Source organism: Melospiza melodia, unplaced genomic scaffold (genome assembly GCF_035770615.1).
Source record: "Melospiza melodia melodia isolate bMelMel2 unplaced genomic scaffold, bMelMel2.pri scaffold_171, whole genome shotgun sequence".
Lineage (NCBI taxonomy): Eukaryota > Metazoa > Chordata > Aves > Passeriformes > Passerellidae > Melospiza > Melospiza melodia.
The window spans coordinates 99,946-126,252 of record NW_026948519.1 but is presented as its reverse complement, the minus strand read 5'-3'; the positions used below and the strand labels follow the sequence as shown (position 1 = coordinate 126,252).

At 33.1% G+C, this 26,307-nt stretch overlaps 1 protein-coding gene across 1 annotated transcript in view; it reads left to right on the top strand.

Annotated features, from left to right (window-relative positions):
- Nucleotides 1-26,307, top strand: part of LOC134433281 (sucrase-isomaltase, intestinal-like) — a 117,334-nt gene that overhangs the window by 75,322 nt on the left and 15,705 nt on the right. Inside the window, 14 exon segments of the mRNA XM_063182153.1 lie at nucleotides 1,715-1,827; nucleotides 3,027-3,044; nucleotides 3,046-3,153; nucleotides 7,520-7,648; nucleotides 11,424-11,531; nucleotides 12,509-12,523; nucleotides 12,525-12,572; nucleotides 14,832-14,870; nucleotides 14,872-14,967; nucleotides 16,251-16,339; nucleotides 17,134-17,203; nucleotides 17,205-17,272; nucleotides 21,172-21,305; nucleotides 25,987-26,021. Of these exon segments, the coding sequence (XP_063038223.1) occupies nucleotides 1,715-1,827; nucleotides 3,027-3,044; nucleotides 3,046-3,153; nucleotides 7,520-7,648; nucleotides 11,424-11,531; nucleotides 12,509-12,523; nucleotides 12,525-12,572; nucleotides 14,832-14,870; nucleotides 14,872-14,967; nucleotides 16,251-16,339; nucleotides 17,134-17,203; nucleotides 17,205-17,272; nucleotides 21,172-21,305; nucleotides 25,987-26,021 (1,070 nt within the window).

The window sequence follows — 26,307 nt, the reverse complement described above, 5'->3', positions numbered from 1 at the left end:
GGGGAAATTTAGAGAAGTTTGGGGGAATTTGGGGAAATTCCATGAAATTTGAGGAAATTTGGGGAAAATTGGGACTGTTTGGAGAAAATTACATAAATATGGGGAAATTTGAGGAAAATTTTGAGAAAATTTGGGAAAATTTGGGAAAAAATTTGAAAAAGATTGGAGAAAATTTGGGGAAATTTAGAGAAATTTGAGGGAAACTTGGGGGAATTTGGGGAAATTCCAATAAATTTGAGGAAATTTGGGGTGAGCAGGAAAAATTTTGAGGAAATTTGGGGAAATTGGGACTGTTTGGAGAAAATTACATAAATAGGGGGAAATTTGAGGGAAAATTTGAGGGAAAATTTGGGAAAAAATTTGGAGAAAATTTGGGAAAAAAACTGGGAAAAGTATGGGGAAATTTGCAGGAAATTTGAGGGGAAAAAGTTGGGGAAATTTAGAGAAATTTGAGAGAAACTTGGGGGGAATTTGGGGAAATTCCGTTAAATTTGAGGAAATTTGGGGAAAATTGGGACTATTTGGAGAAAATTACATAAATCTGGGGAAATAGGAAATTTGGCAAAATTAGGGAAAATTTGAGGAAAATTTGGAGAAACTGGAGGAAATTGGAGTAAAACTTAACGGAACCTGTGGGAAAATTGTGGAAATTTCGGTGAAATGAGATGAAATTTGCAGAAAGTTTGGTGAAATTGGGGGAAATTTGTGGAAAATTTGGGATGTTTGGGGAAAATTGTGGGAATTTTGAGGCAATTTTGGAAAAATTTGAAGGAATTTGGGGAAATTGGGGAACTTTGGAGAAAATTTGAGGCAATTTTGGGAAAATTGGAGGAAACCTGAGGGAAAATTTGAGGCAAATGGGGGAAAACGTGGGGAAATTTTGTTGATATTTTGGGGAAAGTCGGAGGAAACTTGGGGGAAATTGGGTAAAAGTAGGAAAACTTAGAGAAATTTGGGGGAAATTGAGGAAATTGGAGAAATTTGAGAAAATGTGGGGCAATTTAGGGAAATTTGAAGAAACTGAGAAAATTTGAGGGAAAATTTGGGGAAAATCCAGGAAATCGGAGGGAATTTGGGGAAAATTTGAGAGAAAATAGGAAATGTGGTGAATTTGGAGAATTTGGGACTTTTCGGTAAATTTGGGGAAAATTGAAGAAATTTAGGGGAGAATTTGTAGGAAAATTGGGTGAAATTGGGGAATTTTGGGGTAATTTGGGAGAATTAAATTTGGGAAAAAGTGGAGAAATTTGATGGAAATTTGGGGAAACTGGAGAAATTTGAAGAAATTAGAGGAAAAGTTGGGGAAATTTGGGGAAACTTGAGGAGATTCAGAGAAAATTGGGGAAATTTAGGGGAAACTTGGGATAATAGGAGGAAATTTCAGGAAATTTTGCGACATTTTGGGAAACTTGGAGAAATTTGGGAAAATTTGAAAGAAACTGGGGAAATTTGGGTCATTTGAGGAAATGTGGGAAAATTTTAGGGAATTTTGGGGAAAATTGGAGGAAATTTGGGGAAAATTGGAGGAAATTTGGGAATAGCAGGAAATTTCAAAAATTGGGGGAATTTTTAGGAATTGTGGGGAAAATTTGGGAGAAATTGGGGAAATTTTCAGGGAAATTATGGAAATTCTGAGGAAAATTGTGGGAATGTTTGGAAATTCTCCAATTTTGGCGTGGCTGGGCGTAATTTTCCGGAACTTTCGGCGTGGCAGACGTGACGCTGCAGCCGACGCCGGCGCTCACCTATCGCAGCACCGGCGGCGTCCTCGACTTCTACCTGCTGATGGGACCCGGCCCCGAGGACGTCGTGCGCGAGTACACCGCGGTGAGAGGCCGAAATTTGGCAATTTGGGGGATTTTTTGGAAATTTTTCCTAAATTTTTGGGGATTTTTCGAATTTTTTAAAATTTTTTCGTAAATTTTTGGGGATTTTTTTTTTAATTTTTTGGGATTTTTTTTAATTTTTTGCTGAATTTTTGGGGTAAATTTTTGGCATTTTTTCGGATTTTTTTTTTTTTAATTTTATCCCAAATTTTTGGGGATTTTTTCAGATTTTTTGCTGAATTTTTTCGTAAATTTTTAGGGATTTTTTCGGATTTTTTTTTAAATTTTTTCGCAAATTTCTAAGGGATTTTTTTTTTATTTTTTGCTGAATTTTTGGAGTAAATTTTTGGGAATTTTTCAGATATTTTGCTGAATTTTGCAAGGAAATTTTTGGAATTTTTGGGGATTTTTGGATTTTTTCCGTAAATTTTTGGGGCTTTTTTTAAATTTTTGGCCGAATTTTGTGAGTAAATTTTTGGGGGTTTTTTCGGATTTTTTTGTTGAATTTTTCGTAAATTTTGGGGGGTTTTTTGGCATTTTTGGCCGAATTTTGCGAGGAAATTTTGGGGATTTTTTGGGATTTTTTTTTTGGGGGGGTAAATTTTTTGAATTTGTTTTGATTTTTGGCCAAATTTTGCGAGGAAATTTTTTGGGATTTTTTTGGATTTTTGGGTGAATTTTGGGTGAATGTTTTGGGATTTTTGGTTGAATTTTTGAGTCAATTTTTGAGATTTGGGGCATTTTTTTGGAATTTTTGGGATTTTTTCATAAATTTTTGGGGATGTTTTGGGAAATTTTTTGGGGATTTTTGAGGAATTTTGGCTGAACTTTTGGAGTAAGTTTTAGGGATTTTTTAGGGAAATCTGGGTGAAGTTTTTGAGTAAATTTTTGGGATTTTGGATTTTTTGGGAATTTTTTGGTGATTTGTGAGTTTTTTTTGAATTTTTGGGGGAGATTTTTTTTTATTTGGGGGGATTTCTTGGTGAATTTTTGGGATTTTTGGGGGCATTCTGGGTGAATTTTGGCTGAATTTTTGGAGTGAATTTTGGGGATTTTAAGGGATTTTTAGGTGATTTGGGAGAAATTTTGGGGTTTTGGGGTGGGATTTTTTGGGGAATTTTTTGGGGGATTTTTTGATCCGTTTCTTTTGAATTTTTTTCCTTTAATTTTCCCAAAATTTCAATTTTTTTCCCCTCGCAGCTGATTGGCCGCCCGGTTTCTGCCGCCCTATTGGGCGCTGGGGTTCCAACTTTGCCGTTACGGCTACAAAAACGACGCCGAAATCGCGCAACTGCTGCAGGAGATGAGCCAGGAACGGATCCCCCTGGTGAGCCGAGAAATCCCCAGAAATGTTTACAAAAATATCAATTTTATATTGATTTTTAAATATTTCTATAATATACAAAAGTCTATATAAAATTTGACCTGCATTTATATACAATGGAATATTTAATATAAAATTTAATTTAAAATTCTCTTTTTCCTTCCCATTGCTTTTCCCATTATTTCCCCCCATATTTTTATTTTTTTTATTTTAATTTTCCCACTTTCCCCCCTTTCCCCCATTATTTTCTTCTTTTTTTTCCTTTTTCCCCCTATTTTTAATTTTCCCATGTTTTCCATTTTCCCCCATTTTTCCCATTACTTTTCCCCCATAATTTTAATTTTTCCCGTTATTTTCCCCATTTTTTCCCCATTTTTAATTTATTTTTCCCATTGTTTCCCCATTATTTTTTCCCCTCATAATTTTAATTTTTCCCGTTATTTTCGCCATTATTTTTCCCCATTATTTTTCCCATTTTCAATTTATTTTTCCCATTTTTCCCCATTATTTTCCCCCCATAATTTTAATTTTTCCCCATTTTCTTCCCCATTTTTAGTTTATTTTTCCCATTTTTCTGCGTTATTTTTCCCCCCATTATTTTAATTTTTCCCGTTATTTTCCCCATTATTTTTCCTATTTTCTTCCCCATTTTTAATTTATTTTTCCCATTTTTCCCCATTATTTTTTCCCCTCATAATTTTAATTTTTCCCGTTATTTTCGCCATTATTTTTCCCCATTATTTTTCCCATTTTCAATTTATTTTTCCCATTTTTCCCCATTATTTTCCCCCCATAATTTTAATTTTTCCCCATTTTCTTCCCCATTTTTAGTTTATTTTTCCCATTTTTCTGCATTATTTTTCCCCCCATTATTTTAATTTTTCCCGTTATTATCCCCATTATTTTTCCTATTTTCTTCCCCATTTTTAATTTATTTTTCCCATTTTTCCCCCTTTATTTCCCCCCCATAATTTTAATTTTTCCTGTTATTTTCCCCATTATTTTCCCCATTTTTAATTTATTTTTCCCTTTTTTCCCATAATTTTAATTTTTCCCGTTATTTTCCCCCATTATTTTTCCTATTTTTTTCCCATTTTTAATTTATTTTCCCTATTTTGCCCCATTATTTTCCCCCCATAATTTTAATTTTTCCTATTTTCTTCCCCATTTTAATTTATTTTTCCCATTATTCCCCCTTTATTTTCCCCCCATAATTTTAATTTTTCCCATTATTTTCCCCATTATTTTTCCCATTATTTTCCCCATTTTTAATTTATTTTCCCCCTTATTTTTTCCCCCATTACTTTTCCCTCATAATTTTAATTTTTCCCGTTATTTTCCCCATTTTTCTCCATTTTTCCCCCTTTTTTATTTTTCCCCATTATTTCCCCTTTATTTTCCCCTCATAATTTTAATTTTTCCCGTTATTTTCCCCATTATTTTCCCCATTTTTTTCCCCTTTTTAAATTTATTTTTCCCGTTTTTTCCCATTATTCCCCCTTTTTTCCCCCCATAATTTTAATTTTTCCCGTTATTTTACCCCTTATTTTTTCCCATTATTTCCCCAATATTTTTCCAACTTTTCATTTATTTTTTCCCATTTTTTTTCTCCATTTATTTCCCCTCATTTAAAATTCATTTTTTCCCATTTTAAATTCCATTTTTCCCAACTTTTCATTTACGTTTTCCCTTTTTTTCTCCATTTATTTCCCTCATTTTAAATTTCATTTTTTCCCATTCTAAATTCCATTTCTCCCATTATTTCCCCAATACTTTTCCCAACTTTTAATTTATGGTTTCCCGTTTTTCTCCATTTATTTCCTCACATTTTGAATTCATTTTTCCCATTTTTTTTCTCCATTTGTTTCCCTTATTTTGAATTCATTTTTCCCATTTTTTTCTCCATTTTTCCCCTCATTTTAAATTCATTTTTTCCCATTTTAAATTCCATTTTTCCCATTATTTCCCCAGTATTTTCCCAACATTTAATTTTTTTCCCATTTTTTCTCCATTTATTTCCCAATTTTAAATTAATTTTTTCCATTTTGAATTCATTTTTTCCCGTTTTAAATTCATTTTTTCCCATTTTTTCTCCATTTATTTCCCTCATTTTAAATTCATTTTTTCCCATTTTTTCTCCATTTATTTCCCTCATTTTAAATTCATTTTTTCCCATTTTTTTTTCTCCATTTATTTCCCTCATTTTAAATTCATTTTTTCCCATATTAAATTCTTTTTTTGTCCCATTTTAAATTCATTTTTCCCCGTTTTAAATTCTTATTTTTTCCCATTTTGAATTCATTTTTTCCCCTTTTTTTTCTCCATTTGTTTCTTTCATTTTAAATTCATTTTTTCCCATTTTGAATTCATTTTTTCCCATTTTTTTTCCTCCATTTATTTTCCCTATTTTAAATTCATTTTTTCCATTTTGAATTCATTTTATCCCATTTTTTTTCTCCATTTGTTTCCCTCATTTTGAATTCATTTTTTCCCATTTTGAATTCATTTTTTCCCATTTTTTTCTCCATTTATTTCCCTCATTTTAAATTCATTTTTTCCCATTTTTTTCTCCATTTGTTTCCCCCCATTTTGAATTCATTTTTTCCCATTTTGAATTCATTTTTTCCCATTTTTTTCTCCATTTGTTTCCCTCATTTTAAATTCATTTTTTCCCATTTTTTTTCTGCATGTATTTCCCCTATTTTAAATTCATTTTTTCCCATTTTAGAATTCATTTTTTCCCATTTTTTTTCTCCATTTGTTTCCCTCATTTGGAATTCATTTTTTCCCATTTTTTCTCCATTTTCTCCCATTTTAAATTCATTTCTTTTCATTTTGAATTCATTTTTCCCATTTTAAATTCATTTTTTCCCCTTTTTTTTTCTCCATTTATTTCCCTCATTTTAAATTCATTTTTTCCCATTTTAAATTCATTTTTCCCCGTTTTAAATTCTTTTTTTTTCCCATTTTGAATTCATTTTTTCCCATTTTGAATTCATTTTTTCCCATTTTTTTTCTCCATTTATTTTCCCTATTTTAAATTCATTTTTTCCCATTTTTTTTCTCCATTTGTTTCCCTCATTTTGAATTCATTTTTCCCATTTTGAATCAATTTTTCCCCATTTTAAATTAATTTTTTCCCATTTTTTTCCTCCATTTGTTTCTCTCATTTTGAATTCATTTTTCCCATTTTTTCTCCATTTTCTCCCATTTTAAATTCATTTTTTCTCATTTTGAATTCATTTTTTCCCATTTTGAATTCGTTTTTCCCATTTTCTTTCTCCATTTGTTTCTCTCCTTTTAAATTCATTTTTTCCCATTTTTTTCTCCATTTGTTTCCCTCATTTTGAATTCATTTTTTCCCATTTCAAATTCATTTTTTTCCATTTTTTTTCTCCATTTGTTTCCCTCATTTTGAATTCATTTTTTCCCATTTTAAATTCATTTTTTCTCATTTTAAATTCATTTTTTCCCATTTTTTTCCTCCATTTTCTCCCATTTTAAATTCATTTTCTCCCATTTTAAATTCATTTTTTCCCATTTTTTCCCTGCATTTGTTTCTCTCATTTGAATTCATTTTTCCCATTTTTTCTCTATTTTTTCCTCATTTTAAATTCATTTTTTCCCATTTTTTCCCTCCATTTGTTTCTCTCATTTTGAATTCATTTTTCCCATTTTTTCTCTATTTTTTCCTCATTTTAAATTCATTTTTTCCCATTTTTTCTCCATTTGTTTCCCTCATTTTGAATTCATTTTTTCCCATTTTGAATTAATTTTTTCCCATTTTTTTTCCTCCATTTATTTTCCCTATTTTAAATTCATTTTTTCCATTTTGAATTCATTTTATCCCATTTTTTTTCCTCCATTTTTTTTCCCTCATTTTGAATTCATTTTTTCCCATTTTGAATTCATTTTTTCCCGTTTTTTTTCCTCCATTTATTTCCCTCATTTAAATTCATTTTTTCCCATTTTAAATTCTTTTTTTGTCCCATTTTAAATTCATTTTTCCCCGTTTTAAATTCTTATTTTTTCCCATTTTGAATTCATTTTTTCCCATTTTGAATTCATTTTTTCCCCTTTTTTTTCTCCATTTGTTTCCTTCATTTTAAATTCATTTTTCCCATTTTAAATTCATTTTTTTCCCTTTTTTTTCTCCATTTGTTTCTTTCATTTTAAATTCATTTTTTCCCATTTTGAATTCATTTTTTCCCGTTTTTTTCCCTCCATTTATTTTCCCTATTTTAAATTCATTTTTTCCCTTTTTTTTCTCCATTTGTTTCCCTCATTTTGAATTCCTTTTTTCCCATTTTGAATCCATTTTTCCCCGTTTAATTTCAATTTTTCCCGTTTTTAATTCCATTTTCCCCAGGACGTGCAGTACGCCGACATCGATTACATGGAGCGCCAGCTCGACTTCACCCTCAGCCCGCGCTTCCGGAACCTTCCGCAGCTCGTGCGCGACATCCGGGCCCGGGGAATGCGCTTCGTGCTCATCCTGGTGATGACGTCACCCCCCGGGGGGCGGGGCTTGTCCAAAGGGGGCGGGGTCTAAAGGAGAAAATGAGATTCGGGCTCTTTTTGGGGATGACGTCATTGTCAAAGATGGCGGGAAGGGGGCGGGGCTAAAGGAAAAGATGAGATTTGGGCTCATCCTGGTGATGACGTCACCCCCCGGGGGGCGGGGCTTGTGGAAAAGGGGCGGGGGCTAAAGGAGAAAATGAGATTCGGGCTCTTTTTGGGGATGACGTCATTGTCAAAGATGGCGGAAAGAGGGCGGAGCCCCAGGAGAAATGTGATTGGTGCTCGCTCTGAGGGTGACGTCATTGCTGAAGGGGCGGGGTTTAAAAAGAGGGGCGTGGCTTGCAGAGAGTGGGCGGGGCTAAAGGAAAAATGAGATTCGTGCTCATCCCGGTGATGACGTCATCCCTGAAAGGGGCGGGGTTTAAAGAGAGGGGCGGGGCTAAACGCAAAGATGAGATTCAGGCTCATCCTGGAGGTGACATCATCCCTTAAGGGGCGGGGCTAGCAAAAGTGGGGCGGGGCTACAAAGGAAAATGAGATTTGGGCTGATTTTGGGGATGACGTCATTGTTAAATATGGGGGAAAGGGGGCGGGGCTAAAGGGAAAAATGAGATTTGGGCTCATCCTGGTGATGATGTCACCCCCGGGGGGCGGGGCTTGCCCAAAGGGGGCGGGGCTAAAGGAGAAAATGAGATTCGGGCTCTTTTTGGGGATGACGTCATTGTTAAATATGGGGGAAAGGGGGAGGAGCCACAGGAGAAGATGAGATTGGTGCTTGTGCTGAGGGTGATGTCATCGCTAAAGGGGTGGGGCTCAAAGAGAGGGGCGTGGCTTGCAGAGAGTGGGCGGGGCTAAAGGAAAAATGAGATTCGTGCTCTTCCCGGTGACGACATCATTCCTGAAAGGGGCGGGGTTTAAAGAGAGGGGCGGGGTTAAACCCAAAGATGAGATTCGGGCTCATCCTGGTGATGACGTCATCCCTGAAGGGGCGGGGCTAGCAAAAACGGGGCGGGGCTACAAAGGAAAATGAAGAGATTTGTCCTCATCCAAGTGATGACGTCATCACTAAAGGGGCAGTGCTTACAGAGAGGGGGGCGGAGCTTACAGAGAGGGGGCGGGGCTAAAGCCAAAGATTGACTTTTCCCTCAGCCCCCGCTTCCAGATCCTGGTGATGACGTCACCCCTGAGGGGCGGGGCTTGTAGAAAAGGGGCAGGGCTAAAGGGAAAATGGAGATTTGGGCTCATTTGGGTGATGATGTCATTGCTAAAGATGGTGGAAAGGGGCGGAGCTACCGGAGGAGATGAGATTGGGGCTCATTCTGGTGATGATGTCAGCACTAAAGGGGCGGGGCTAAAATAGAGGGGGCGGGGCTAAAGCAAAAAACGAGACTCGTTCTTTTCCCGGTGATGACATCACGCCAGAAAGGGGCGGGGTTTAGAGAGGGGCGGGGTGCACATTCTGAGGATGACGTCATACACAAAGGGGCGGGGCTTGCAGAGAGTGGGCGGGGCTAAAGGAAAAATGAGATTCGTGCTCATCCCGGTGATGACGTCATCCCTGAAAGGGGCGGGGTTTAAAGAGAGGGGCGGGGCTAAACGCAAAGATGAGATTCGGGCTCATCCTGCTGATGACGTCATCCCTAAAAGGGGCGGGGCTTGTCAAAAGGGGGCGGGGCTAAAGGAGGAAGTGAGATTTGGGCTCGTTATGGTGATGACATCATCACTAAATGAGGGTTGAGCTGGGGTTAATCTTAATTGAAATTAAATTTGAATTTAAAAATTAAATTTGATCTAATAGGAAAATTTAAATTAAATTGAACTAAAAATTCGAATTAAACTGAAATTAATAATTAAAATTAAGCTTAAACTTAAATTAAATTTAAAATTAAATTTAAATTAAGGTAGAATATAAAAAAATTAAAAATTAAAAATTAAAAATTAAATACTGAATATTAAACATTAAACATTAAATATTAAATATTAAATATTAAATATTTATATGAAATTAAAAATTAAATTGAAGGGTAGATTTCACATTAAATTTAAATTTTGGTTAATTTAAAGGTTAAGGTAAAATCTAATATTAAAACTGAAAATTAAAAATTAAAAACTTAAAATTAAATTTTACGCAATATTAAAATGAAAATAAATTTAAAATTAGACTTAAAATTAAAATAAGAATCAGAATTAAAATTAAATAGGAAAAGTAAATTAAAATTTTACAATTAAAATTAAAACTTAATAACGTAATTTTATTCTTTCAAGTACTTTAAAATGAAATTTTAAAATTAAAATAAAATTAACGTGGCTCTCAGGACCCGGCGATCTCGCCCAACGAGACAAAATTTAAATTAAGGTAGAATATAAAATTAAAAATAAATATTAAATATTAAATATTAAATATTAAATATTAAATATTAAATATTAAATATTAAGATTTCTATGAAATTAAAGATTAAATTGAAGTTTAGATATAATATTAAAATAAAAGTTTGGTTAATGTAAAGGTTAAGGTAAAACTTAATATTAAAATTGAAATTAAAATTAGAATTTAAATTAAATTTTACATAACATTAAAATTAAAATAATTTTAAAATTAGAATTAAACTTAAATTAAGAATTAGAATTAAAATAAAATTTAAAAAAAGAAAATTAAATTACAATTTTAAAATTCAAATTCAAACTTCATAATTTAATTTTATTCTTCAAAGTACTGTAAAAATTAAAATTTTTCATTTTTAATTTTTTATATTTTAGTAAATAATTTTTAATTTTAATACATTTATTAATAAATAAATTTAATTTTATTAAATTTCATTTATTTTTAAATTTCCTTTTTAAAAATCCAAATTTCAATTTTTCAATCGAACCGCGGCTCTCAGGACCCGGCGATCTCGGCCAACGAGACGAATTTAAATTAAGGTAGAATATAAAATTAAATATTAAGTAATAAATAATAGTTATTAAATATTAAATACTAAATATGAAATGTTAATTATTAAATGTGAAATATTAGGATTTCTATAAAATTAAAAGTTAAATTGACGTTTACATTTAACATTAAAATTAAAGTTTGGTTAATGTAAAGGTTAAGGTAAAATTTAATATTAAAATTGAAAATTAAAATTAGAATTTAAAATTAAATTTTACATAACGTTAGAATTAAAATAATTTTAAAATTAGAATTAAACTTAAATTAAGAATTAGAATTAAAATAAAATTTAAAAAAAGAAAATTAAATTACAATTTCAAAACTAAAATTCAAACTTCATAATTTAATTTTATTCTTCAAAGTACTGTAAAAATTAAAATTTTTCATTTTTAATTTTTTATTTTTTAGTAAATAATTTTTAATTTTAATACATTTATTAATAAATAAATTTAATTTTAATAAATTTTATTTATTTTAAAATATCCTTTTTAAATCAAACCGCGGCTCTCAGGACCCGGCAATCTCGGCCAACGAGACGAATTTAAATTAAGGTAGAATATAAAATTAAATATTAAATAATAAATAATAGTTATTAAATATTAAATATACTAAAATTCAAACTTCATAATTTAATTTTTATTCTTTAAAGTACTGTAAAAAATTAAAATTTTTCATTTTTTAATTTTTTATTTTTTATTAAATTTTTAATTTTAATACATTTATTAATAAATAAATTTAATTCTATTAAATTTCATTTATTTTTAAAATTTCCTTTTTAAAAATCCAAATTTCAATTTTTCAATCGAACCGCGGCTCTCAGGACCCGGCGATCTCGGCCAACGAGACGAATTACCCGGCCTTCGAGCGGGGGCTGCAGCGCGACGTCTTCATCAAGTGGCCCAACAGCGACGACATCGTCTTCGCCAAGGTCCAAATTCAAATTATTTCCCCAAAATTTCCCCAAATTTCCCTCAAATATCATCCCAAACTTCTCACAAAATTCCCTCGAATGCCCCCAAAATCCCCCCCAAAAATTCCAAACATTCCCCCTAAAATTTCTGCAAAATTCCAAACGTTTTCCCAAAGATTTCCCCCAAGATTTCCTCCAAAATTGCCCCCAAATTTCTCCCGACTTCCCCGAAAATTCCGAAGATTTTCCCCCAAATTCCCCTCAAATCGCCCCCAAAATTCCGCATGTAATCCTCAAAATTCCCTCAAATTCCCCAAAATCCTCCCCAAAATCCCAAACACTTCCCCCAAAATTTTCCCCAAAATTCCAAATAATTCCCCCCTAAAAAACTCCCCCCCAAAATTCTCCCAAATCCCAAAGATTTTCTCCAAATTTCCCCCAAAAAACTCAACTCTTTCCCTCGAATTCCCCCCAAAATTTCCCCCAAATTTCCCCCAAGATTCCAAATAATTCCCCCCCAAATCCCAAAGAGTTTCCCCCAAATTCCCACAAAATCCCAAAGAATTCCCTGAAAATTTCCTCAAATTTTTCTCCAAAAATTCCAAAGATTTTCCCCAAAATTCCCAAAGATTTCCCCCAAAAATTCCCCCCAAAAATTTCTCCAAAAATTCCCCAAAATCCCAAAGTTTCCCCTAAAATTCCCCCAAAAATCCAAACATTTTCTCCCAAAATTTTCCCCAAAATTTCCCCAACCTCCCAAAAATTTCCCCCAAAATTTCCCCAAATCCCAAAGAGAAAATAATTTCTTTTTTTTTTTTTTTTTAATTACCCCTAAAAATCCCAGGAGGATTGGTTAAATCACCTAAGAAAATGGAAAAAATAATTTCAACATTTTTAAAGAAATTTATTTCTTTCTTTCAAAATTTATTTGATGCCATTTGAATATTTGATTAGCTAATTAGCGTGATTATTTTAATTATTTTCGCCCTCCCCAGGTGTGGCCGGACCTGCCCAAACGTTGTTGTCAATGATTCCCTGGACTGGGACACCCAAGTGGAGGTAAAAATGAATTAAAAATTAATGAATTAATTACATTTCAAATTAATTGTCTGTTGAAATTCCTCATTTTTAGCAGGAAAATGGAAAAATTGGGAAACCCTCTTTTTTTGTGGCAGGAATTGCCCCAGTTTTGTACCAACAGCGTGGGAAAAAAAATCCCAAAGAATTCAAAAATCACCGAAAAATGCCTTGGGAGATTGGCTGGGAAAATATAATATAATATATAATATAATGTAATATAATATAATATAATGTTAATTATAATATAATATAATATAATATAATATGATATGATATAATGTAATATAATATAATATAATATAATATAGTATAATATAATATAATATAATATAATATAATATAATATAATATAATATAATATAATATAATATAACATAATATAATATAATATAACATAATATAATATTGATACAATATAATACAATATAATACAATACAATATAATATAATACAATATAATATATAATATAATATAATATAAATATTATAATATAATATAATATAATATAATATAATATAATATAATATAATAATAATATAATATAATATAATATAATATATAATATAACATAACATAACATGATACAATATAATACAATATAATACAATACAATACAATATAATACAGTCCTATATATAATTATATTATATAATATTGCTATATGTTAGTATTATAACATTATATATCTGATATTATATATTATATTTATAATCTATTATATTATATTACATTATGTTATATTGTATAATATTGTTATATTTTATTCTATTCTATTCTATTCTATTATGTTATGTTATGTTATATTATATTATATTATATATTATACTATATTATATTATATACTATTTATATATATATCTATTTATTTTTTATATATATTATATATTATATTATATTATATTATATATTATATTATATTATATTATATTATATTATATTATATTATATATTATATTATAATTATACTATATTATATTATATTATATTATATTATATTATATTATTATTATATATTATATTATATTATATTATATCTACATTATATTACATTATATTACATTATATTGCATAATATTATGTTGTATAATACATTGTATTATATTGTATTACATTACATTACATTACATTACATTACATTATATTATATTATATTATATTGTATTGTATTATATTATATTATATTTATATTTATATTATATTATATTATATTATATTATAATTATATTATATTATATTATATTATATTATATTATATTATATTATATTATATTATATTATAATTATATTATATTATATTATAATACATTGTTATGTTACGTCGTGTTGTATTATAGCAAATTATATTATGTTTATAATTTAATTACAATGAACTTTAATTACCATTATAAATTACCATAATTAATTATTAGTTGATTTCCCTCAGCTTTACTGCACTTTCACGGCCATGCCGGATTTTTTCCAATTAAATTCCCGTTTAAAAACCAAATAAATTCCATTAAATTAATTACTATAATTGATTTCATTACCATAATTATTTAATGATCAATAATTACTTTTTTTCTCCCCAGCTATTCCGTGCTTTCATGGTGGTGCCGGATTTTTTCCAATTAAATTCCCATTTAAAACCCAATAAATTCTGTTGCATAATTGATTTCTTAACCATAATTAATGAATTAATAATTAATTCCCTCAGCTGTACCGCGCTTTCGCGGCTGTGCCGGATTTTTATTTTTTCAATTAAATTCCCATTGAAAACCCAATAAATTCTGTGAATTTAATGACCATCACTAATTTATTAACCATAATTAATGAATTAATAATTAATTCTCTCAGCTGTACCGCGCTTTCACGGCCATGCCGGGTTTTTATTTTTTCCAATTAAATTCCCATTGAAAACCCAATAAATTCTGTTGCATAATTGATTTCTTAACCATAATTAATGAATTAATAATTAATTTCCTCAGCTGTACCGCGCCTTCGCGGCCGTGCCGGGTTTTTATTTTTTCCAATTAAATTCCCATTGAAAACCCAATAAATTCTGTGAATTTAATGACCATCACTAATTTATTAACCATAATTAATGAATTATTAATTAATTTTCTCAGCTGTACCGCGCTTTCACGGCCAATGCCAGGTTTTTATTTTTCCAATTAAATTCCCATTGAAAAACCCAATAAATTCTGTTGCATAATTGATTTCTTAACCATAATTAATGAATTAATAATTAATTTCCTCAGCTCTACCGCGCCTTCGCGGCCGTGCCGGATTTTTTCCGGACACTCCACGCGGGATTGGTGGGCGCAGGAAATCGCCGAAGTTTTCCACAACCCCCGCAATTCCTCGCTCAGCATCAAATTCGACGGCATCTGGATCGTGAGTGCAAAAAAAAATTCAATTTTTTGGCCCAAAAAATGGTGAAAAAAAAATCAAATTTTTTAGCATCAAAATACTGGGGAAAATTCAATTTTTTCGGGCGAATTTTTAGCTCCAGAAATCCTGAAAAAAATCCTTTATTTTACCCCAAAAAAACTTGAAAAAATTTCCTTTTTTTTTGCCAAAACATCCTGAAAAACATCTCTAGTTTTGGTAGATTTTACCCCAAAGAAACGGAAAAAAATTTCCTTTTAAATAGTGAAAAAAAAAAAATCCCTTTTTTGGGGGGGGATTTCACCTCAAAAATCCGATTTTTTTAGGGGATTTCAGCACAAAAATCCTGAAAAAAATTCCTTATTTTGGTGGATTTTAGACCAAAAATCCTGAAGAAAAATTCCTTTTTTGGGTGAATTTTAGCTCAAAACAATAAAAAAAATCCTCTTTTTTTTTGCAATTTAGCTCCACTTATGATGAATTCCCCAATTTTAATAAAAAATTACCCAAAATTACCAGAAATTTCCCCAAAATTAATTAAAAATTTCCCTCCCCAGGACATGAATGAGCCATCGAGTTTTTAGCCTAAAAATACTGAAAAAAAAATCCATTTTTTAGCCTAAAAAATACTGGGAAAAATTCAAATATTTTGGGCGAATTTTATGTCCAAAAATCCTGTAAAAAATCCTCTGTTTTTGGTGGATTTGTACCCCAAAAAAACCTGAAAATTCGCCAAAAAAAATTGAATTTTTCCCAGTATTTTTAGGCTAAAAAATTTGATTTTTTTCACTATTTTTGGGCTAAAATTCACCCAAAAAAAAGGAATTTTTCTCAGGATTTTTTGGTCTAAATTCCCCAAATTTAATGAAAATTACCAAAATTACCAGAAATTTCCCCAAAATTAATGAAAATTTCCCTCGCCAGGACATGAACGAGCTGTCGAGTTTTTAGTCTAAAAATAATGAAAAAAGTCCAAAATTTTTTGCTGAAAAATACTGGGGAAAATTTAATTTTTGAGGGAATTTTATCTCCAAAAATTCTGAAAAAAATCCTCTGTTTTTGGTGGATTTGTACCCCAAAAAAAAACCTGAAAATTCGCCAAAAAAATTGAATGTTTCCCAGTATTTTTAGGCTAAAAAAATTGATTTTTTTCACTATTTTTGGGCTAAAAATTCACCCAAATAAATGAATTTTTTTTCAGGATTTTTGGTCTAAATTCCCCAAATGTAATGAAAATTACCAAAATTACCAGAAATTTCCCCAAAATTAATGAAAATTTCCCTCGGCAGGACATGAACGAGCCGTCGAGTTTCGTGCACGGCGCCGTCGGCGGCTGCCGCGACCGCGACCTCAACTTCCCGCCCTACGTCCCCCGTGAGTCGGGAAAATCCCAAAAATTCTGAATTTTGGGTCAATAAAAATGATAAAAATGGGAAAAAAAATATGGATTAATTAATTGGGGGTAATCAATTATGGGTTTGGGTCGTTAAAAGGGACAAACATGGGAATTTAAATGGAATTTTTTATCATTAAAAAATGGCAAAAATGTGAATTAAATATGCATTTTTTGTAACAAAAAATTGGAATTAAATTCAATTTTTTTGTCACTAAAAATGGGAATTTAAATGGATTTTTGTTACTAAAAATGGGAATTTAATTGGATTTTTTGTCATTAAAATGGATTAAATTGGATTTGTTGTCATTAAAAAAGGGAAATAAAATGGATTTTTGGTCACTATAAATAGGAATTAAATTGGACTTTTTGTCACTGAAAATTGGAATTAAATTGTATTTTTTGTCACTAAAAATGAAAATTAAAATGAATTTTTTGTCACTAAAAAATGACAAAAATGGGAATTAAATCTGGATTCAGGTAACAAAAAATGAGAATTAAAATGGAAATTTTGTCACTGAAAAGGGGAATTAAAATGGAATTCTTTTCCGTTAAAAATGGGACAAAAAATTGATTTTTTTGTCAATGAAAATGTGAATTAAATTCAATTTTTTTTGTCATTATTAACGGGAATGAAAACGGATTCGGGTCACCAAAAATGCGAATTGAAAGGAATTTTTTTTGTCACTAAAAATGACAAAAATGGGATTGAAATCCGGATTTGGGTCATGAAAACGTTGGACTGAATTTGGGCGGATTTTCCCCGTTTTTGGGCAGAGCTGGCGTCGCGCTGGGAGGGGGCTGAGCTCCAAGACGCTCTGCATGGAGGGCGAGCAGCGGCTGCCGGACGGGGACCCCCGTCAGACACTACGACGTGCACAGCCTGTACGGGTGGGCACAGACCGAGCCCACGCTCAGGTGGGGCGTGGTATAAATGCAATAATCCATAGTCTGTGTTATATATCCTATATTCTAGTATTCTATATGTTCTATATTGTGTATTATATATCATTATTGCATTATTTGGAAATGGCCACCACGATGTGCACAGCCTGTTACGGGTGGGCCCAGACCGAGCCCACGCTCAGGTGGGGCGTGCTATAAATTCAATAATCCATAGTCTGTGTTCTATATTCTAATATTCTATATTCTATAGTCCTGTATTCTATATTCTATATTCTATATGTTCTACATTCTGTGTTATATATTATTGTTGTATTACTTGGAAATGGCCACGACGACGTGCACAGCCTGTACGGGTGGGCCCAGACCGAGCCCACGCTCAGGTGGGGCGTGCTATAAATTCAATAATCCATAGTCCTGTCTTATATATTCTATATTTCTATATTCTATATCTTCTATATTCTGTAGTATATATCATTGTTGTATTATTTGGAAATGGCCATTACGACGTTCACAGCCTGTACGGGTGGGCCCAGACCGAGCCCACGCTCAAGGTGTGTAGTCGGGGTGTGGTATAAATTAAATAATCCATAGTCTGTCTTATATATTCTGTATTCTATATTCTATATTCTATATGTTCTATATTGTGTATTATATATATCATTATTGCATTATGTGGAAATGGCCACCATGACGTGCACAGCCTGTACGGGTGGGCGCAGACCGAGCCCACGCTCAGGTGGGGTGTGGTATAAATTCAATATTCCATAGTCCTGTGTTTCTATTATTCTATATTCTATAATTCTATAGTCTGTATTCTATATTTCTGTATTCTATATGTTCTATATTCTCTTATTATATATTATTATGTATTATTTGGAAATGGCCACTACGACGTGCACAGCCTGTACGGGTGGGCGCAGAGACCGAGCCCACGCTCAGGTGGGGCGTGCTATAAATGCAATAATCAATAGTCTGTGTTCTATAGTCTATATTCTATATTCTACATTCTATATTCTATGTGTTCTATATTGTGTATTATATATCATTGTTGTATTATTTGGAAATGGCCACAACGACGTGCACAGCCTGTATGGGTGGGCGCAGACCGAGCCCACGCTCAGGTGGGGTGTGGTATAAATACAATATTCCATAGTCTGTGTTATATATTCTATATTCTATATTCTATATGTTCTATATTCTGTACTATTATATCATTGTTGTATTATTTGGAAATGGCCACCACGACGTGCACAGCCTGTACGGGCGGGCGCAGACCAAGCCCACGCTCAGGTGGGGTGTGGTATAAATGCAATAATCAATAGTCTGTGTTCTATATTCTATATTCTATATTCTATAGTCTGTATTCTATATTCTATATTCTATATGTTCTATATTCTGTATTATATATTGTTATGTATTATTTGGAAATGGCCACCACGACGTGCACAGCCTGTACGGGTGGGCGCAGACCGAGCCCACGCTCAGGTGGGGCGTGCTATAAATTAAATAATCCATAGTCTGTGTTCTATATTCTATAATTCTATATGTTCTATATTCTGTACTATATATCATTGTTGTATTATTTGGAAATGGCCACGACAACGTGCACAGCCTGTTACGGGTGGGCACAGACCGAGCCCACGCTCAGGTGGGGTGTGCTATAAATGCAATAATCAATAGTCTGTGTTACATATTCTATATTCTATAGTCTGTATTCTATATTCTGTATTCTATATGTTCTATATTCTCTATTATATATTATTATGTATTATTTGGAAATGGCCACTACGACGTGCACAGCCTGTACGGGTGGGCCCAGACCGAGCCCACGCTCAGGTGGGGCGTGGTATAAATTAAATAATCCATAGTCTGTGTTCTATATTCTATATCCTATATTCTATATCTTCTATATTCTGTACTATATATCATTGTTGTATTATTTGGAAATGGCCACTACGACGTGCACAGCCTGTACGGGTGGGCCCAGACCGAGCCCACGCTCAGGTGGGGGCGTGGTATAAATTAAATAATCCATAGTCTGTGTTCTATATTCTATATCCTATATTCTATATCTTCTATATTCTGTACTATATATCATTGTTGTATTATTTGGAAATGGCCACTACGACGTGCACAGCCTGTGCGGGCGGGCGCAGACCGAGCCCACGCTCAGGTGGGGCGTGCTATAAATTCAATAATCCATAGTCTGTGTTCTGTATTCTATATTCTACATTCTATATGTTCTATATTCTGTAGTATATATCATTATTATATTATTTGGAAATGGCCACTACGACGTGCACAGCCTGTACGGGCGGGCGCAGACCAAGCCCACGCTCAGGTGGGGTGTGGTATAAATGCAATAATCAATAGTCCTGTGTTATATATTCTATATTTCTATATTTCTATATGTTCTATATTCTGTATTATATATCATTATTGTATTATTTGGAAATGGCCACCACGACGTGCACAGCCTGTACGGGGTGGGCGCAGACCGAGCCCACGCTCAGGTGGGGCGTGCTATAAATGCAATAATCCATAGTCTGTGTTCTATATTCTATATTCTATCTGTTATATGTTCTATATTGTGTAGTATATATCATTGTTGTATTATTTGGAAATGGCCACTACGACGTGCACAGCCTGTACGGGTGGGCCCAGACCGAGCCCACGCTCAGGTGGGGCGTGCTATAAATTAAATAATCCATAGTCTGTGTTTCTATATTCTATACTTTATATGTTCTATATTCTGTATTATATATTGTTATGTATTATTTGGAAATGGCCCCCACGACGTGCACAGCCTGTACGGGCGGGCGCAGACCGAGCCCACGCTCAGGGTGGGCGTGCTATAAATTCAATATTCTATACTCTGGGTTATATATTTTATATTTTTTATGTTATATAATACAAATATATACAATATAATTATATACAGTATCTTATATAATTATATACTATATACCATATAATGATAATATATGATATATGATATTATTATATATTATATATTACTATCATTGCTTTTTTTGCTATTACTACTATTACTATTGTTATTGTTTTAAATAATGATATTAATTAATTAATTAATTATTAATTCTCTTTCCCCTCGCCCAGGGTGCTGCAGAATCTCACGGGCGAGCGCGGCATCGTGGTCACCTTATTATTATTATTATTATTATTATTATTATTATTATTATTATTATTATTATTATTATTATTATTAATAATATTAATATTATTACTAGTAGTTAATTTATTAATTAATTAAACTAAAATCTCTTTCCCCTCGCCCAGGGTGCTGCAGAATCTCACGGGCGAGCGCGGCATCGTGGTCACCTTATTATTACTATTGCTATTGCTATTACTATTACTCTTGTTATTATTATGAACAATAATATTAATTAATTAATGAATTAATTAGTTATTAATTGTCTTTCCCCTCGCGCAGGGTGGTGCAGAAGCTGAGGGGCGAGCGCGGCATCGTGGTCACGTTATTATTACTATTATTCCTATTGCTATTACTATTGCTATTGTTAATATTATGACTAATAATGATATTAATTAATTAATGATTAATTGTCTTTCCCATCGTGCAGGGCGGTGCAGAAGCTGACGGGGCGAGCGCGGCATCGTGGTCACGTTATTCCTATTGCTATTTACTATTACTATTGTTATTATTACGAATAATAATATTAATAATTAATTCACTAATTAATTAATGAATTATTGCGTTTCCCCTGGCGCAGGGCGGTGCAGGACCTGACGGGCGAGCGCGGGCTGGTGGTGACGATATTATTACTATTCCTATTGCTATTACTATTGTTATTAGTATGAATACTAAATAATGATATCAATTAATTAATTAATTAATTAATTAACGATTAATTGCTTTTCCTCTGGCGCAGGGCGGTGCAGAATCTGACGGGCGAGCGCGGGCTGGTGGTGACGCGCTCGACGTTCCCGGGCAGCGGCCGCTGGGCCGGGCACTGGCTGGGCGACAACACGGCGGCCTGGGAGCAGATGGGCAAATCCATCGTGGGTGAGACCCAAAATCCCAATTTTTCACCCCAAAAATCCGAGTTTGGCCCAAAAACCATGGGTATTTCTGAGAAAAAAAATCGGTATTTTTTCAGATAATTTTATGTATCGTTAATTATAAATTAATTATCTACATACCTGCCTGGGACCAGATGGGCAAATCCATCGTGGGTGAGACCCCAAATCCAAATTTCTCACCCCAAAATTCTGAGTTTGGCCCAAAAAAAATCGGCATTTCTGAGAAAAAAAATCGGTATTTTTCCATAAAATTTAATGTATAAGTTAATTATCGATATACCTGCCTGGGAGCAGATGGGCAAATCCATCGTGGGTGAGACCCAAAACCCGAATTTCTCACCCCAGAATTCTGAGTTTGGCCCAAAAACATCGGCATTTCTGAGAAAAAAATCTGTATTTTTCAGATAATTTTATGTATCGTTAATTATAAATTAATTATCTACATACCTGCTTGGGAGCAGATGGGCAAATCCATCGTGGGTGAGACCCAAAAATCCAAAATTTTCACCCCAAAATTCTGAGTTTGGCCCAAAAACATCGGTATTTCTGAGAAAAAAAATCTGTATTTTTTGAGAAAAAAAAAATCTGCATTTTTCCATATAATTTTATGTATCGTTAATTATAAATTAATTATCGATATACGTGCCTGGGAGCAGATGGGCAAATCTATAGTGGGTGAGACCCCAAATCCCCATTTCTCACCCCAAAAAAGAACCCAAAATGTCCTCAAAATGACCCAAAAAAAATGACCCAAAACAACCTGGAAAATGACCCCCAGAAATGACCCAAAAAAGACCCAAAATTTCCTCAAAATTCCCCCAAAAAATGACCCAAAACAACCCAGAAATTGCCCCAAAAAATGACCCAAAATGACCCAAAATTTCCTCAAAATTCCCCAAAAAATGACCCCTCAAAATGACTCCCCAAAAAAGATGGAAAATGACCTCAAAATTCCCCAAAAAATGACCCCAAAATGACCAAAAAATTTCCTCAAAATTCCCCAAAAAATGACCCCCTCAAAATGACTCCTCAAAAAAGATGGAGAATGACTCAAAAATTCCCCAAAAAAATGGACCCCAAAATACCAAAAATTTGACCTCAAAATTCCCAACAAAAAATGACCCAAAACAAGCCAAAAAAGAACCCAAAATTTCCTCAAAATTCCCCAAAAAATGACCCCTCAAAATGACTCCCCGAAAAAAGATGGAAAATGACCTCAAAATTCCCCAAAAAAATGACCCCAAAATGACCAAAAATTTCCTCAAAATTCCCCAAAAAATGACCCAAAACAAGCCAAACAAGAACCCAAAATTTCCTCAAAATTACCCAAAAAAACGACCCAAAACAACCCGGAAATGACCCCAAAAATGACCCAAAATGACCCAAAATTTCCTCAAAAATTCCCCAAAAATTGACCCCTCAAAATGACTCCCCAAAAAAGATGGAAAATGACCTCAAAATTCCCCAAAAAAATGACCCCAAAACAACCCAGAAATGACCCCAAAAATGACCCAAAATTCCCAAAAATTACCTCAAAATTCCCCAAAAAATGACGCCAAAATGACCAAAAAAGAACCAAAAATTACCTCAAAATTACCCAAAAAAACGACCCAAAACAACCCGGAAATGACCCCAAAAATGACCCAAAATGACCCAAAATTTCCTCAAAAATTCCCCAAAAAATGACCCCAAAATGACCCAAAAAGGACCAAAAATTACCTCAAAATTACCCAAAAAATGACCCAAAAACAAGCCAAAAAAGAACCCAAAATTTCCTTAAAATTCCCAAAAAAAATGACCCAAAACAACCGGAAATTGCCCCAAAAATGACCCAAAATGACCCAAAATTTCCTCAAAATTCCTCAAAAAATGACCCCTCAAAATGACTCCCCAAAAAAGATGGAAAATGACCTCAAAATTCCCCAAAAAATGACCCCAAAATGACCAAAAATTTCCTCAAAAATTACCCAAAAAGTGACCCAAAACAAGCCAAAAAAGAACCCAAAATTTCCTCAAAATTCCCCAAAAAATGACCCAAAACAACCCGGACATTGCCCCAAAAATGACCCAAAATTTCCTCAAATTCCAAAAAAAAATGACCCCTCAAAATGACTCCCCAAAAAAGATGGAAAATTTCCTCAAAATTCCCCAAAAAAATGACCCCAAAATGACCAAAAATTACCTCAAAATTACCCAAAAAATGACCCAAAACAAGCCAAAAAAGAACCCAAAATTTCCTCAAAATTCCCCAAAAAATGACCCAAAACAAGCCAAAAAAGAACCCAAAATTTCCTCAAAATTCCCCAAAAAATGACCCAAAACAACCCGGAAATTGCCCCAAAAATGACCCAAAATGACCCAAAAATTTCCTCAAAATTCCCCAAAAAAATGACCCCTCAAAAATGACTCCCCGAAAAAAGATGGAAAATTTCCTCAAAATTCCCCAAAAAATGACCCCAAAATGACCAAAAATTTCCTCAAAAATTACCCAAAAAATGACCCAAAACAACCCACAAATTGCCCCAAAAATGACCCAAAATGACCCAAAATTTCCTCAAAATTCCCCAAAAATGACTCCTCAAAATGACTCCCCAAAAAAGATGGAAAATGACTCAAAATTCCCCAAAAAATGACCCCCAAAATGACCAAAAATTTCCTCAAAATTCCCCAAAAAAATGACCCAAAACAAGCCAAAAAAAGAACCCAAAATTTCCTCAAAATTCCCCAAAAAATGACCCAAAACAACCCGGAAATTGCCCCAAATTGCCCCAAAATGACCCAAAATTTCCTCAAAATTCCCCAAAAAATGACTCCTCAAAAATGACTCCCCAAAAAAGATGGAAAATTTCCTCAAAATTCCCAAAAAAATGACCCCAAAAATGACCCCAAAATGACCAAAAATTTCCTCAAAATTCCCAAAAAAATTACCCAAAACAAGCCAAAAAAGAACCCAAAATTTCCTCAAAATTCCCAAAAAATGACCCAAAACAACCCGGAAATTGCCCCAAAAATGACCCAAAATGACCCAAAATTTCCTCAAAATTCCCCAAAAAATGACCCCAAAATGACCAAAAATTTCCTCAAAATTACCCAAAAATGACCCAAAACAAGCCAAAAAAGAACCCAAAATTTCCTCAAAATTCCCCAAAAAATGACCCAAAACAACCTGGAAATGACCCCAAAAATGACCCAAAAATGACCCAAAATTTCCTCAAAATTCCCCAAAAAATGACCCAAAAATGACCCAAAAAAGAACCCAAAAATTTCCTCAAAATTCCCCAAAAAATGACTCCTCAAAATGACTCCCCAAAAAAGATGGAAAATTTTCCTCAAAATTCCCCAAAAAATGACCCCAAAATGACCAAAAATTTCCTCAAAATTCCCCAAAAAATGACCCAAAAACAAGCCAAAAAAGAACCCAAAATTTCCTCAAAATTCCCAAAAAATGACCCAAAACAACCCGGAAATTGCCCGAAAAATGACCCAAAATGACCCAAAATTTTCCTCAAAAATTCCTCAAAAAATGACTCCTCAAAATGACTCCCCAAAAAAAAGATGGAAAATGACCTCAAAATTCCCCAAAAAATGACCCAAAACAACCCAGAAATGACCCCAAAAATGACCCAAAATAACCAAAAATTACCTCAAAATTACCCAAAAAATGACCCAAAACAACCCGGAAATTGCCCCAAAAAATGACCCAAAATGACCCAAAATTTCCTCAAATTCCCAAAAAAATGACTCCTCAAAATGACTCCCCAAAAAAGATGGAAAAATCTTCCTCAAAATTCCCCAAAAAATGACCCCAAAATGACCAAAAATTTCCTCAAAATTACCCAAAAAATGACCCAAAACAAGCAAAAAAGAACCCAAAATTTCCTCAAAATTCCCCAAAAAAATGACCCAAAACAAGCCAAAAAAGAATCCAAAATTTCCTCAAAATGACCCAAAAAATGACCCAAACAACCGGAAATTGCCCCAAAAATGACCCAAAATGACCCAGAATTTCCTCAAAATTCCCCCAAAAATGACCCCTCAAAATGACTCCCCGAAAAAAGATGGAAAATGACCTCAAAATTCCCCAAAAAAATGACCCAAAACAACCCAGAAATGACCCCAAAAATGACCCAAAATAACAAAAAATTACCTCAAAATTCCCCAAAAAATGACCCAAAACAAGCCAAAAAAGAACCAAAAATTACCTCAAAATTCCCCAAAAAATGACCCAAAACAACCCGGAAATGACCCCAAAAATGACCCAAAATAACCGAAAAATTACCTCAAAATTATAAACTCGAACCTCCTCAAAATGACCAGAAAATGACCCAAAAATCACCAAAAATTACCTCAAAAATTCCCCAAAAAATGACCCCAAAATGAGCCAAAAATGACCAAAAATTTTCCAAAATGACCCAAAAAACCCTGAAAATGACCCCAAAATGACCAAAAATAGCCTCAAAATTCCCAAAAAAATGACCCCAAAAATGACCCAAAAAAGAACCCAAAATTTCCTCAAAATTCCCCAAAAAATGACCCCAAAATGACCCAAAAAAACCCCTGAAAATGCCCCAAAATGGCCCCAAATTTACCCCGAAATGACCAAATGACCAAAAACCGCCCCAAATTTGCCCCAAATTTGTGAATTTTTCTTTGATTTCCCGCAGGAATGTTGGACTTCAGCCTCTTCGGGGTCTCCTACGTGAGTGCAACCTTCGGATTTACCAAAATTCCCAGTTTTTGGCCTCGTTTTTTAGGGGATTTTGGGGTTGAATTTTGTGGGGTTTGTGGGAAATTCCCAATTTTGGCCTCATTTTTAGGGATTTTTGGTGTTTTTGGGGTTGAATTTTGTGGGGTTTTTGGAAATTCCCAATTTTTGGTCTCAATTTTATGGGAATTTTTGGTGGTTTTGGGGTTGAATTTTTGTGGGGTTATTGGGAAATTCCCAATTTTGGCCTCATTTTTTAGGGGAATTTTGGTGTTTTTGG